Below are 14436 nucleotides of genomic sequence, written 5' to 3' on the forward strand. Positions count from 1 at the left end.
ACAAGGAGAGGCGGCTGCACGCCCTCCATCCCCGGGTCCCTACACCCTTCCTTCCCTCCGCCTCTCCCATCGCCTCTCTCGCTGAGACGGCCCGCCCTGCAGATCTCCCCACTCTCCCCGCGTCGGCGTCCCCGTGCCCCTGGCCGCCCGTCGCTCTCACCTCGGCCCGCGCCCGCGCTGGTGGCGGTGGAGTTCCCGCAGCCCATCGCGCCGCTAGCCGGGGAAGAGGCGCTGCAAGCTGGCGGCCGCACGTCCTGGGGGCGGTGACGGAGGCGGAGGGCGGTGCGCCCAGCGCAGGAGGCCCGCGGAGGGCACGCGGGGCCAGAGGACACGCGGGAGCCGCCCCCTCCCGCCGCCGATGGGCGCGGGCCAGGGCGCGGCGGGCCGAGGCGGGCCAGGGCGGAAACCGCCGGGCACCTCTAGCCCCCACCCAGCTCCTGGACCCCGCGGGGGCCCACCCGTCACCTCGGCAACCGCAGCTCCGGCCAATCCGCAGCCTCCTGTGGGCTCCCCGGCCCAGCATTGGTCGTCGTTAAGAGGGGGCGGGAGTTTAAAGTGGGTTTGAGGGCAAGGGCGAGGTTGAGGGGCGTGGCCGGCGCGCCCACGGGGGTGCGGAGGAGGAGCTGGGGACACACACCTGCCCACTCGCCGCATCCGCTTTGCCTTCTCTTTTCTTTCCGCTCTTCCCCTCCCTCCTCCAGGATGTGAGGAACAGAGGAAGTGGCAGGCAACACCTGCTTTGGGCGCCCTGGGCTCCCAATAAATGATATTGACAGAATGAAGTTCATTCAGGTCTGGAGTCAAACGGAAGTTCATTTCTGCTTTAACAGAAAACTAATGCACCTCTGTTCCCCAATCCACACTGCCTGATAAAAAACATAAGTTTCCCCCACGTTAGGCAAGTTAACCTACTACACTTTAAAATGAGGGTCACAATTTTGATAACCTGGATCCTTTCACTTTGAGTTAACGACAGAACTGTGAATTTACATTGCACCTTTCAACCTAATAGTTAGGCAAGTGTTACTGGAGTCAGACTGTTCAAGCTACAATCTCTGCTCTGCCCCCTGACTTCAGCAAAGTTACTTAACCCATTGGGGTATCAGTTGTACCTGTAAAATGTCCGTAACAATTCAGATTGTAATGCAGTATCTCTGGTCCCGCTTCCCGCACAAGAACGCAGGATATGGTGAGGCCGAAAAGGAACAACGACGGAGCCATAGATAGGGGAGTCATACCACTATATTCTCGCTGGCGGCTGGTGGAGACACAAAAGCAAACATCCACCAGTACCCCAACAAGGGGTCTTCCTGCACCCCAGTCTCGCTGGCAGCCGGGCAAGACACAGGAAGTAGGATCAACACACAATCCGCAATCCACAATCCGCTTGCTAACCGCACTTGCTAGCCGCAATCCGCAGTCCACTTTTCTGCTATAGCGGATGACCATCTGATAACAGCTGATAGCCATCTAATAACTGAGCTAGCAACTTTCCACATGAGGTCGAGAGCCTGGAAACTGCTCTCTGGAATTCTGTCCCCACACACATACACATGTAAAGCACCCAGTGCAGTGCTTGATCCTAAATAAATGGCCAGCTATTCTTCTTTTCCTTAGATCTATCAGAACTTCATACTAATTCCCGGAAGGGAAGGACTAATTTATCATCATGTCCTCCTGGCTCATAGTACCGACTCAATAAACGTTTTGTGAGATGAATTCAAGCCAGGAATTAAATCTCCATTTTAAATCCATCTAATATTTATAGAGAGCCTAGTCTGTGCCAAGTCCTTTGTTTAAAATTAAGTTCCAGGGATACAAACATGCAGGAGCCAGTCTAACCAGGCAGACTGATGATAAACAAATTCATTACAATATAGCTGGGATGTTAGCAGAATACAGGGTGCTGTATTCCAGCCCAGAGGATGCTGGGATCTGGTTAAAAGACTTTCCTAAAACCATGCAGTTGTGTTTAGAGAAAAACCTTGAAACAGAACCAAGGCCCTGGTGGACTGTTCAACAGACCTGGGCAATGGCAAGGACTGGACGATCCGATCATACAGGAGACAAAAGATAGATACACCATCACCACTTGAAATAGATATGTCTGGGCATGTGCTGAGATGGTAATTAATTCTTGGGTAAATGAGGATGTTTCTGAGCTGCCTGACTTCTAGAAGCATCATTTCTCTACCTTGGCCTCCACTGTTTGGTTCAGTGGCTATCCCCACACAGATCCAGAACCAGTGGGGAGGAAAAGGGGACTTTCCAACGGCCAAGAGAAATGCTCTTGCTTATTTCTGGACTGTCTGACAATCGTCAGCAGCCCTTGGACACTTATAAGAAAGAGGGAAACGGGCCCTGACACGCAGACACTGGCCTGACACTCGCAGTGAGGACTTTGTGGTCTCCCACTCAACACAGTTGCACAGAACACCAGTATCTGACGAGGCCACTCGAACTGTGCAGAAGTGAGACCAAAAATAAAACCACTGAGTAGTCTTGTCTACGTATGACAAAAACAAGGTCACCAGCAAACCATGAAAACACCAACCATCACCCAAGCTTGGCTAGTATGAGTGACTACTCCTTTCTTACCAGTTACAGTTTTACCCCCATTCCAGTCTTCCTGATCGATAACCAGATTTTTTTAAAGACTAGCCCATCATTGCCTGTTACTGAGATGCCGCATGGTTCCCTGTGGTGTGCATTCTCTTTCATTGCAATGAGGAATAAACCAAACTTGTTCAACGACCTGTTCTTGGTGGTCTTTGACTGGAGGATGTTGACCCTTGTAAATAATACGTACACTATTGAGCATCTCCTGTGTGCCACCCTCTTTTCTAAATGCTTGGGACATAGCAGAGGACAGGGCCCAGAGGAAAAACCTAGTCAGAGGAGACAGATCAAAATCAAATAAAAGATAATTTCAGATACTATAAGTGCGATGGAGAAAAAGAAAATAAGGCAGGGCACTGGAATAGGTGACTAGGGGTACAAGGAGAGATGCTATTTTAGGCAGGACGGTCAAGGAAGGGCTCTCTGAGAAAGGGGTATTTTACCTGAGCCTGATTGATGAGAAGAAATCGGACATGTAAAACCAAGGAAAGCACATTGTAGACAGAGGTAATGGCAAGTGCAAGAGCCCTGAGGCAGGAACATGCTGAGCATGTTTCGTAAACAGAGAAAAGGCCAGGATGGCTAGACTAAGGCAGAGATAGAAGCAGGGAGTTGGAGAGGTAGGCCAGATCACACTGGGTATGATGGGCTTGGTAAGGAGTTAAAATTTTATTCAAAGGGCAATGCAAAGTCATTTAATGAGATAATATATGATAAGTCCTTAATAAAGTGTCAGGCATATAACAAGTGCCCCAGAAATGTCAGTCCTCTCCCTGATGTGAGTAAAAGAGTAGCCTAGTGCTTCCTTTTTTCCTTTTTAGGACTTTATTTTATTTTGTAGACAACAGTTCATTGCATTTGGATGTTTTCAAAACCAGTGAGTCAAAAGAAAATTATTAATGCATGCCTCATTTCCTGACTGGTCGATTTCAGTTTCTTTCCCTGTGCCAGTTAAATCACATCGATTAGAGGTTGTTTTCATTCTTCAAACAAGAACTGATGTGGTGTGAAGGAGAGAGAAGAGGTGTGTGACTGCAATTGATCTGATAAGAAAAAGAAAGCATGAGGCAGGAGAACTTGGAGTAAATAAGACTCAATTTTCATGCTTTTTCTTCCCCTAAAAGTCTCCCCACAAAAGTTAGCCAGCCTGAGTTTTATTTTTGTTTTTCTCTTTTTCCCTTGTTGACATGCTACAAGATGGGTGTCTCAGCTCTGAGTGGCACACCCACATACAACGATCTCAGCAATAAAAAGGCAGCTCCCCACCACCACCACTTTCCTGTCCCTTGTTAAAGGCAGGACACTTCCTTTCCCATTTCATTGGCCAGAACTGGGTCATATACCCTTGCCTGACCCAACCACTGGAGAGGTAAATAGGGTGATTGTAATTGGCTCTGGTAAGTTACAGTTTACCCCTGAGTCATGACAAGGAATATAGGGTAGACACCTGAACAAAGCTGGGGTTTGCTGGCAAAAAATAAATAAATAAATAAGGAAGAGGAAATAATGAATAGCTATTTAATCAGTAATCGTGGTAGATATTATACATGTGATCTAGTTATGTTCTGGAATTGTCTTCCTACTCCTTTGAAGATGGGTCTGGACATAATGACTATCTTTGGCCAATGAAATGTGAGTAAAAGTGAAATATGACTGACAGGCTCTATGAATTTTGGCCTGCTGGGAGGCAGGAGTTAGGAATGCGAGCGATTATTATGGGTAATGCTTGAAAGATACAGGGAAAAGGGATCAGAAGGAGGCAGGGAAAGCCTTCAGGCTGCATTGCAGGTCTGACACCCATGGGGGAAATAAGAAGAGAGATAAGTAAGGAGGACTGGGTAGGAAGAAGCTCTGACTGTGGGGCAGCTCTGAGAAAGTCTTGGCCAAAGCCAACAGGAACTGCAAATGTAGATTTAAATGCAGTAGAGTAATCCCAGATTGGACAGAGATAGACAGGCCCTAGGAACCGTGCTGGGCTGTGAGCCGCCCAAGGAGATCTGGACCTTGAATACAGCAGCAGATCCTAAAGGTACCAACAGCTGGGGTCTGTCAGCCAACTTCACTGCTCACAGCAGGTTCTCTCTTGAAGCGAGATCTGAGCGGCAGGTCTCCAAGCCTGCTGCACAAGAAGAAGGCACTGTTGATGGAAAGGACGAGATTCTCCAGCTGTGAGGCCTGTGGAAACACATGTTGAGGAGTTGCTTCCTCCATCAGCCTGGATTCCTAAGACACTACATGAGGCAGGTCCCCACCCACACTGGTCCTGCAGTAAGAAACTTTTATTGTGTTTAAGTCACTGAATATTAGGGTTGTGCTATCATAACATAACATATTTCTCCGAAAATAAGACCAGGTCTTATATTAATTTTTGCTCCAAAAGACGCATTAGGGCTTATGTTCAGAGGATGTCATCCTGAAAAATCATGGCTTATTTTCCAGTTAGGTCTTGTTTTCGGGGAAACACGGTACCACATCATGTCAAATCAGAGCATAGCATTTCATAATGTATCATGACACAGGTACAGCAACCACTTGTGTCTGCTACAGTATTGATCACTGTATTTTCTTGTGGTGATTGTGACCTTTTATATCTGTGACAGCTCCCTTTTGCCTCCCGAGTATTTATTTGCACTTTTTCTTTCTTTCTTGATTAGTCTTGCTAATAGGCTTGTCCATTTTATTGGAGTTTTCAGAGTCCACTTTTAATTTTTTTTTTTTTACTATCGCTTTCTGTTTTGTCTTCAGTCCATTTATTTCCAGCCATCTTTATTCTTTTCTTCTTTCTAATTTGTTTTTACTTTGTTACTTTTATAACTTATTGAGTTAATCACCAAACTTACTTTTCTTTCTTTCCTTCCTTCCTAGCTTTCTTTCTTCTAAATATTGTTTGTGCTGCATCCCAAAAGTTTTGGTATTTTGTATTTTCAATGCGATTTAGTTATACATACTTTGTAACTTCCAATACCTATTAATCCAGGAATCACTGAGAACTTTATTTCTAAGTGAATTTCTTTTAAAAATGTATTAACATTTTTACTATTACTTTCAATTTGTCTTCAAAAGTTATCACTACAAAGTGGGATTTGAAATATATTGGGACTTCCCTTGTCATTCTCCATGTTTAATATTTGAACATGTTTCAAACATTTCCTTATGGCATGTGCTACTTTTTCAGCCTGTAAATGACATTTAGCAGACAACATTGTGTGTGTATATATATAGTATTTCTCTGATTCAACTTAACTCCTTGAGGACAGATATAGTGTCCTATAGGTTTTATTTCCTTACTGAACTATAGAGCAGGTAAAGTGTCTTTGTGTGAGTATAAACGAAGGGAGGGGAGGGGGAGAGAAAAAGAATCAATGTAAAAACATTATATTTTTAGCCCAACTGACATTATTATTCCTAGGACTCATTTTTCAAAACAATTTACATCATCTTTCTGAAAACAATAATAATAAATTTTTGAGCTCTTACATTCTCTCATTTAACCCTCATGAAAGCCCTACGGAGTAGGTTCTGTTGGGTAGTTCACTGGAGATGCTGGGAGACAGAGCTGGAAAGCAGTCAGGAAGCAAGGGGCTTGGGCAATGGGGACAACGCAGCCACAGGGCACTGTGCCTGCCCTGCCTCTACCCACCACTGCCGCTGTCACAAGCACAAGTGCACCCTTACGTACCTACGAACATTCTATCAAGATTCAAAGTGCTGGGAGGGAAGATCCAAGGTCAAATGCTATGTAGGGTCAGAGAGAGAGAGAGAGAAGCTGTCCTCCCTTCAGTTGGAGAAGAGTCAGGGAGCTCTGCCTCCATCATGATTTAAATAGCAGGTGATTTCCCCCAAAACTTGAGAGATAGTTCACTTCCTGAGTGGTTTAAAGAGGCAATTATCCACTATAACATGTAAAGTGTTTGACTGAAGAACATTGAATCCAAGGCTCTCATTTGAGAACGAGGAAACAGAGCAAAGAGGTCTAGCTCACTGTTGCTTTATTAGCTAGCATAGGAAAAACTTGAACCCATGACTTCTCATTTCCTGTGCAACTCTCTTGATGATACTGTTCTGCCTCTTTTATCCTGAAAGACAGACTGGAGCAATGTCATCTCTCTGACTTATCCTCCTCCCTTGCAGTTATTATTCCTCCTTGGAGAGAATGAGAGATTGAAGGGTGCCAACTTTTGAACCTCAAATAACCATCAGATTTGGGAGGCAGCTTTCACTCTGAAAACGTAGAGAGTTTGCTGAGATGCCCAGAGTTGCTGGCTATGGAGGTTGAGTTGGAAGGTACTTAAGCAGGGAGCCCTCTTCATGGGTTGGGGAGAATAGTCATGTCTTTTCCTGGTCCCTGGCTACAGGCTCACTCCCTGGAGTTGAAGCTTGGCCTCAGTGGCTGCCATCCCCTTCTCCACCCTGCAGCTTCCAGAGCATTCTGAATTCTCTGGTTCCCTCTCCCATTCAGATCAGACCTGAGCTTCCAAAAGGACCTGAGTTTCCAAGAACAGACCTGAGCTTCCAAGAGGACCTTTACTAGGAAACCAAGAGACAACAGTGCCCACACAGTAATTTTTCAGTGCAGAGAAGGGTAACTTGTCACAATCTATACTAACTAGATTGGATTACCAGGCACCCAAAAACACATCTTCCCAGGCCGGTGGCCGTTTCCCGCCAGTTCCCCCTCAGGCTGCCCTCTGCTTGGCAGGAGTAGTTGAAACAGGAACCCCTGTCTTCCACAGTCCTAATAGAACAGATGGGCATGCCGTGATGGAGACTGCTTCCAGGTTCCCCTATGGTCCTCAACCTGCTCATTCTTTGGGTGAGATTTGGCAAAAGCGAAACAAGAAAGCATTGGCTCGTGGAACTGAAATGTACATAAGCAAGGACAACTTTAGCTATGCTTCAACAAGATACTGCAAGTCGTCAGGACTCAGCGTCACACCGTCTCTCAGCCCCATTCTCGGGTCCCACTGGGCGACTGCTGGTAGCATCAGACTCTTCACATCACCATGGCAAGACAGCTACAGCAGCTCCTCATGTGTGCTTAAGTTCAAAGCCAAAGAGAAAGCCCAGGCATCTTTTCTGGTCATTCTCGCTAAATTCCCAATAGTCACTCTGATGGAGCCAGCATTCCATCACATGCTCATCCTGGAACCAGTCATTGAGGACGAGAGGGTGTGGTAATTAGATTGGCCCAGTTTGCTCCACCCCTATCGCTCCTTCCAGACAGCAGAGACTCAGAGAGAGGAAGGGAAAGAGCAGAGTCTGTCGGCCATCAAGGCAGGCTCCCCTTCCCTTTCCATTCCCTGCACTAAAGAGTGCCTTTTCAGAGTGTAAATCTGATTGAATCCCTCCCTCCCATCTTCCTGAGACTCTTCCATAGCTTCCCGTTACTCTCATGAGATACAAGGCCTAACCTTGGCCTGCTTGGTCCGACCTCCACCCCACACCCCCCTTCTGCACTCCTCTCAATGCCTTCCTTCGTTTCTTGTTCTCGTGGTGTCCCTCGCACTGCTACGCCTTTGTACTAGCTGCTCCCTCCATCTGGAATGCTCTTTTCTCTCCCCTTTGCCTAATTAATGCCTGCTTGGCCTTCAAACTTCACTCAAGTGTTACTTCTTCAGAGAAGCCTTGTCTCACCTCCCTGTCAAGACTCAATTTCGTTATTACAGAGACTCTTGGTCCTCGAAGCAGTTGTCACGGCTGCAGTTCTAGGTTCCTAAGTGACTCAGGTTCCTAAGTGACTCCCTGTCTCTCCCCCTAGACCATCCATTTATTAGCATCGAGATCAAGACTCATTTGGCTTCACCGTTGTTTTTGCAGCATCTCACTTGGTGTTTGGACCAAAGCAAGGGCCCATGAATACATATATATGTGAGCGTCCATCCAGGTTGCCATGGAGCTGAGCTGCGAGAGGAGACAGACCAAAACCAAAAAGAAAAGGAGGCCCCAAAATCACCAGTTGAGGTAAGTGCAATGAAGATAGATATTCAGCCACATAACAGGCTGAGATTAAAAACACAAGTAGAGAAGCTACTTAGATGGTGATGGTAACATTTAGGTGATACCTGACGATGGTGATGGTGACATTAAGATGTCCCATGCTAGGCTCTTAAAGCTTCTTGGCCTTGTGCTTTGATCAGATACGGTCCCCTCAGGGCAACAAGACTCCTGGCTTGGAACCAAGAAACAGGTGGAGGCCCAAGAGAGAGAAAAATGTGCTGAGCAAACTTCCTAGGATTTCAGAGCCAGAAGGGGTCCCAGGAAATGTGGTCCCGTGCCCCGTCATCAAGCATCAGGTGGCACCCCATTTGGGAGCTCACAAAATGCATCTACTTCCTTTCCTCTAGGCTGACATCTAACTAGTTTGCCATTTTTAAAGGGAGGGGGTTGGGCTGAGGCCCAAAATAGACATGTGACTTCAGTCCCCTGCTAAAGCATCCTTTCCTCTCACCAATCACTGCCAGCCATCACGATTTGATGCGACTACATTTTTCTAACAACATAAAATTCACATAACAACAATATACCATTTTAGACAGTCGCGTTTGGTATTCACAATGTTGTACAGGCATCTCCACTATCCGCTTCCAAACCATTTTCAAAAAGAAACCTTGCAGCCATCAAGCAGTCACTCCCCATTCCCCACCCTCATTCTCAGTCCCTAGCAACCAGTCATCTGCTTTCCGTCTCTATGGATTTGCTTATTCTGGATATTTCATATAAATGGAGATGTTACTGCATTTTACATGCGAGGTTATTCCATAGTATTTTAACATTATCAAAGCTCATACATTGTCTTGTGCTCTCGTGAACCTATAGACTGAATAGGGCCAACTGAGATCTAGAGTAAAAGATTTTGCTCAGAGTCAGTGGTTATTTGCACTAATGAGGAGAAACTGGGTAAAGATTTCCAGCAGGCAGGTGACAAACCTGTTGCTTGGTGCCCAATGAGCATCACGTTGAACGTTTAATGCACAAGTAAAGTAAATAATGTCATGTCCTTTCCTCTGAAGCAAACTATTAAGTAAATATCCTCATTTCCCTCAGGGAACTCTGAGCATTTTCCTTGAGTATCTCAACATTCAGGATCTGAAAAACATCTATTACCCTGTGCAGAATGGACGAGCTGGCCCTGATGAAATGAAGAGAGATCAAGCTAGAATTCAAACCATAAGCAGGAAGTAATTTGCCTGAAAATTTTTTTTTTGCTTTGTTTATGTGGGTTAGTTTTATTTTTAAAGGTTTGAAATGTAGTTGAATACTCTTTGATGGCTTCAAAAAAACATGCAGAAAAACCCTCTCAATGCTATATTAATACATTCATTTATAAATTTAATGTTAAACTTCTAAATGCTCTTTCACATGTATCACATTTAAGATCACATATTTTAAATTATAAAACACCACCAAACCTTAGGGGAAACTGGGAGTGACTGTTCAGATGCATGTATATGAAGTTTTCATTATTTCATAAGTTCAATCTTTAAAGATGGGATTTTTAACAATTACATACTTGTTTCTCTAAGCAGGAAAAGAAAAGGAAGGTTGATTTTGAAATGCTGAAATCTACATTTCTCCTAAGAAAAGTCCTTTTCTTCCAAAGGAATTCCTCTCCCCCCTGAATTATTGTTTTCATAGATTGCTTTAAATGAAACCAAATGAGCTGCATTCTCACGCCTTTACAGATATATTTGAAAGCTGAAACAATATAGAATCTCACACCCTAACGAAACCTTTTCTTCTATTACAGCCCCACCACTTCCAAGGGTACTGGCAATTCATGGAAGTCAATCAAACATTTATGCTAGAACCTCCAAAATCTGGCTAACACAGCCGGACTGTCCATATTGTGTCTAAATTTTGTTGCCAATTGGCCTATCCCATGGTTTCGTTGCCATGACTAACTAAACAACATACATAAATGGTTCAAATTAAATCACTTGGTAAAGAAGGAGGGAACTGGAAGGTGGAAAGGAGACATTCAATCACTAGCTAAAGTACAAGGAATGTGGACGCCTGTATCTGAACTCAAAGGGAGTTCTGAAGATAGTGATTTCCCAATTCAGGCCCTTTTAGTTGAGAAAATCTGCCAGGATTCAGACAGATCATAAGGAACATTATTCTCTGATTTGAAGTGCTTCAACAGATGACCCCCCTCCAAAAAAAAAAGTGTTAAATGACTACATTTGGAGTTCCTAGCTTGAAGATCTTAAAATGTGATTTCAGGTACAGTGTCTCAGGCTGGAAGCGTCACAGATTGAAGCTTCATTCTGAATCCCAATTTCTTAGACACTCAATCCACTCACCTTGAGTTTCTCCAGCCTCCCCCGCAACTAACTGCTTCTAACCCTGCCAGAAATCAGACGTCTCTCTACTATGCTTTGTTTGATTCCACAGAAATTCCATTTTCTGAGTGTCTCCGTGATGAGCCTGGTGAACACTCACATTATGTTTAAGATGGAACACGGCAGGAAATGGAAGACACAGGACTTCGGAGCCAGACAGACATGGTGTCAACTCCTGACATTTATAACTGAATAATCTAAAGCCCCCCTGCCCCTCCCCACCCCACCCCCACCCCCACCCCCACCCCCGCCTATTTAAACCTATGGTACGGACATAATCTAAACAACAAACAGCACAGATCCTAGAGCCAGACTGCCTGGGTGAAAATCCGAATTCACCACTTACCACCAAGTCACGCACTCTTTCTCAGTTTCCTTATTTGTAGAAAAGGGGACATAATAGTACCTACATCAGAAGGTTGCCATGAGAATGGAATGAGACCGTGGGACACAGAGAAGACTGATCTCCAGGCCCTGCCTAGCTCCCGCCCGTACTCTTGGTAGTTATCTCTAGTGACACTTTTCTTCCTTCTATCGAAATTCTTTTAGGCAGTTAAAGGGGAATAAGCTCTTCCTGAGTCTTTCTGGGACTTGTCTTTAGCTCAGAATAGCCTACGTGCCAAAGTGACACATTCTGGGGAGAGTTCTTCTGAACCCCATCACGTCCTTGGCAAGTCTTCTCCTATCTTCCCGGGAAGAAATAATTCCTCCTCTCAGAATACTTTAGGCACATTCCTTACCACAGTGTATCATTACGTCATCTTTATCCCCCTATCCCCCCACCCCTCCACCACCACTAAAATACAAATTTCACAAGATCAAGGTTTTAGGTGACTTTGCATTCCCAGAGCTCAGCCAAACACCTGGTAGGTTCTCAATAAACTTGAGCTATTCTTTCTCTGAGGGAGGCTGAGCAAATGTCCACTGAGTCAGTGTCAGGAAAACTTGAAGGAGTCAACCAACCAGATCAGAGAGTGTTCCCAGCAATTTTGTACAGGGAAAATCAAGGAGCATTTCCTGACTTTCAACTCTTGGTCTCCCAAGCACTTGCTTTTGAAATGTACAGCCAACAAGAAAAAAAGTAACTGGAAGAAATGGCAGCTTTGGAGTCCCACATCCCCGTGAAGTATACAATCCTGGGATTTGAGCTTCTCTTGCCATCCAGTGAGCTCTCATCAGCCGTGAGAGACCATGACCTAGATTTCCTTGCACAATAAATTGGAAGTAATTCCCACCTACCGTGTTTCCCCAAAAATAAGACCTAGCCGGAAAATCAGCTCTAATGTGTCATTTGGAGCAAAAATTAATATAAGACCCGGTATTATATTATATTATACGGGGTATTATATTATATTATGTTACATTACATTATATTATATTATATCTGGTCATATATTATAGTAAAATAAGAGTGGACCTTACATTAATTTTTTGCTCCAAAAGATGCATTAGAGTTGATTGTCGGGCTAGTTCTTTTTTTCAGGGAAACACGGTATTGGCACAGAATGAAATTCTTTTTCTCCATAGCTTGCCAGGGGCATACATGAGACCAATTCAGGCTCTGCAATTAGAAGTGGGGACTTGGCTTTCAGGCCTCCCACACTGAATGGTGCTAATAAGTGACTTACCAACATCACTGGGAATGACCCACACCTACCAGGAAAAGGCCTATGGCAGCAAATGTAGAATAAGGGCATTTAAAATCAGCAACCTTTTCTCTCTCATTTGCCATGTCACCAGGGTTGGGCTGCTGGGTAGTCACATAACGTGGTCATGCTCATCAAAAATTGAGATGGGCATTATCAACCTCATACCACACGTGAAAGCGCCCATATGTAATTTGTCTGCCAATCAGTCATCTTCCAACTGTGCTTTGACTTCACCCCATGCTACCAAAAAAAGACATCTCACTTTTACTACTTTCCTCTCTTCCGCAGGGAGTATCACTTTTTACCTCTTCTCTGGCATTAAGAGTATGAATATCTTCCCCAGGTGTAGAAACATTTTCTGCTGTTTAGTCGATCCCCACTGTTCTTTCTAGCTGTTCTCACTTTATGGCCTACGTTCTGTCTTTCCACGATCTCTCCGTCTACTCATTGTGAGAATTTGTTGGGTATCTTCTGGGACCACCAACCTCAGAACTTCTTGTGAGGGGGTGAGACAAGGAAAATTTCTACAGTTCACAATCTCGTTAGGCATGGCTACTCGCCACGGAAGTCATCTTCATTGATATACTAGGTGACGGCTGTGGACTGCTCTGCATTTGGCCTGCCCAGCATTTCCTTCCCCTTCTTCTTATGCCAAGAACCTGACTTTCATTTGGGTAACTCTCCATCTCCCATTCAATGTGGTCCTAAAACCACAACAGCTCACCAAGGAGAAGAACTGGTTGAGGATGGAGCTGTGGGCCAAGCTGAGTCCTTCCAACTCCATCCCACAGTAGGAACCTGAATCTTAACACAGGGGAGAAGGCAGCTGGGGCTGAGTTCTGATGGCAGTGCCCAGAAATGCCTGTTCATGGAAACCCCCCAGCTTTTCTGGTTCCTTTTTTCCTGAGCTCTGCTGTTAACTAAAATAGTTCAGGCAATTCACTAGGACCCAAGTTCAATGGAAAGGTGATTCTCATAGAAGGGAATACTTTTAACTTTAAAAAAAGTCTATTTAATTTTAACTACTTTGCCATTATTTGTCTATTTACCTGTGACAAATTTCTCCTTTGATTCTGCAAAGCTATGTGATTTCCTTTCAATATATCACATTTTTTCTTAAGTTAACTTGACTTGGTTTCTAACTGTAACCAAAGGAATGTAACTGATAGAGTGATTAATAAATACATTAATTAATGAATGCATTTTCACAAGACAGCCTAGAAGTACAAACTAAAATATGCAGTTTTTCCATAATTATCATAGTTATTCTCATTCTGTCTGGCTTCTTAAAGGAGTAATTTCCAAAATGAGATAGTCCCACAGCTGATAAAATCCAAAATGGAATCTCTGAGAATGTTCTTTGAAAGTGTTCAGCTTCTATTCCAGTTGTTCTTGAATATATGTGGAAAAAACAAAAAAAATTATACTTAACAGATCTTTTGAGTTTTATTTGATGTCTTTTAATTTTGGAAAATATAATGTAGTTAAAATAAAGCTTGATCTTCATGCCTTGGGAGCCCACCATTTTTGCTACTTGTCACAAGCTGGGGAGATGTTCAGGTTGGAGGGGCATGTTAAGGAATTTAATGGACCCAATATTCTCAAGTCCCCTCCCTCGTGCCATTTATAATATTTCCTAAGGGAGAAAATGGGCTCTAACTTATATTACTTTAATTAGTGTTCTTGGCAAGTCTTAATTTGACCAGCCATGATTCACGCTGCAGAAAAACACATGTCATTGCTGGTGGATGGCAAGCTGCTCACACAGGGGAGCCCCCGAGAAGCTCCTTGGAAGGCTTATTGAGTTTTAGTTGTTCCTTAGAGAC

General features: G+C 44.4%; 1 protein-coding gene across 4 annotated transcripts in view; it reads right to left on the reverse strand.

The window, feature by feature from the left end:
• The window catches only part of C1H12orf75 (chromosome 1 C12orf75 homolog), a 103477-nt gene that overhangs the window by 36685 nt on the left and 52356 nt on the right, over positions 1-14436 (reverse strand). Inside the window, exon 1 of one of the 4 annotated variants that reach the window (XM_088797112.1) lies at positions 161-373. The exons of the other annotated variants lie outside the window; for them this stretch is intronic. Coding sequence (XP_088653238.1) covers positions 161-206 — 46 coding nt within the window. The 5' untranslated portion in view covers positions 207-373. Of the gene's footprint in view, positions 1-160; positions 374-14436 lie in introns of those variants that run through there. 4 annotated transcript variants of the gene reach the window in all.

This window comes from Rhinolophus sinicus, chromosome 1 (genome assembly GCF_057876585.1).
Source record: "Rhinolophus sinicus isolate RSI-liver-muscle chromosome 1, RSI-T2T, whole genome shotgun sequence".
In the NCBI taxonomy this organism is placed as follows: domain Eukaryota; kingdom Metazoa; phylum Chordata; class Mammalia; order Chiroptera; family Rhinolophidae; genus Rhinolophus; species Rhinolophus sinicus.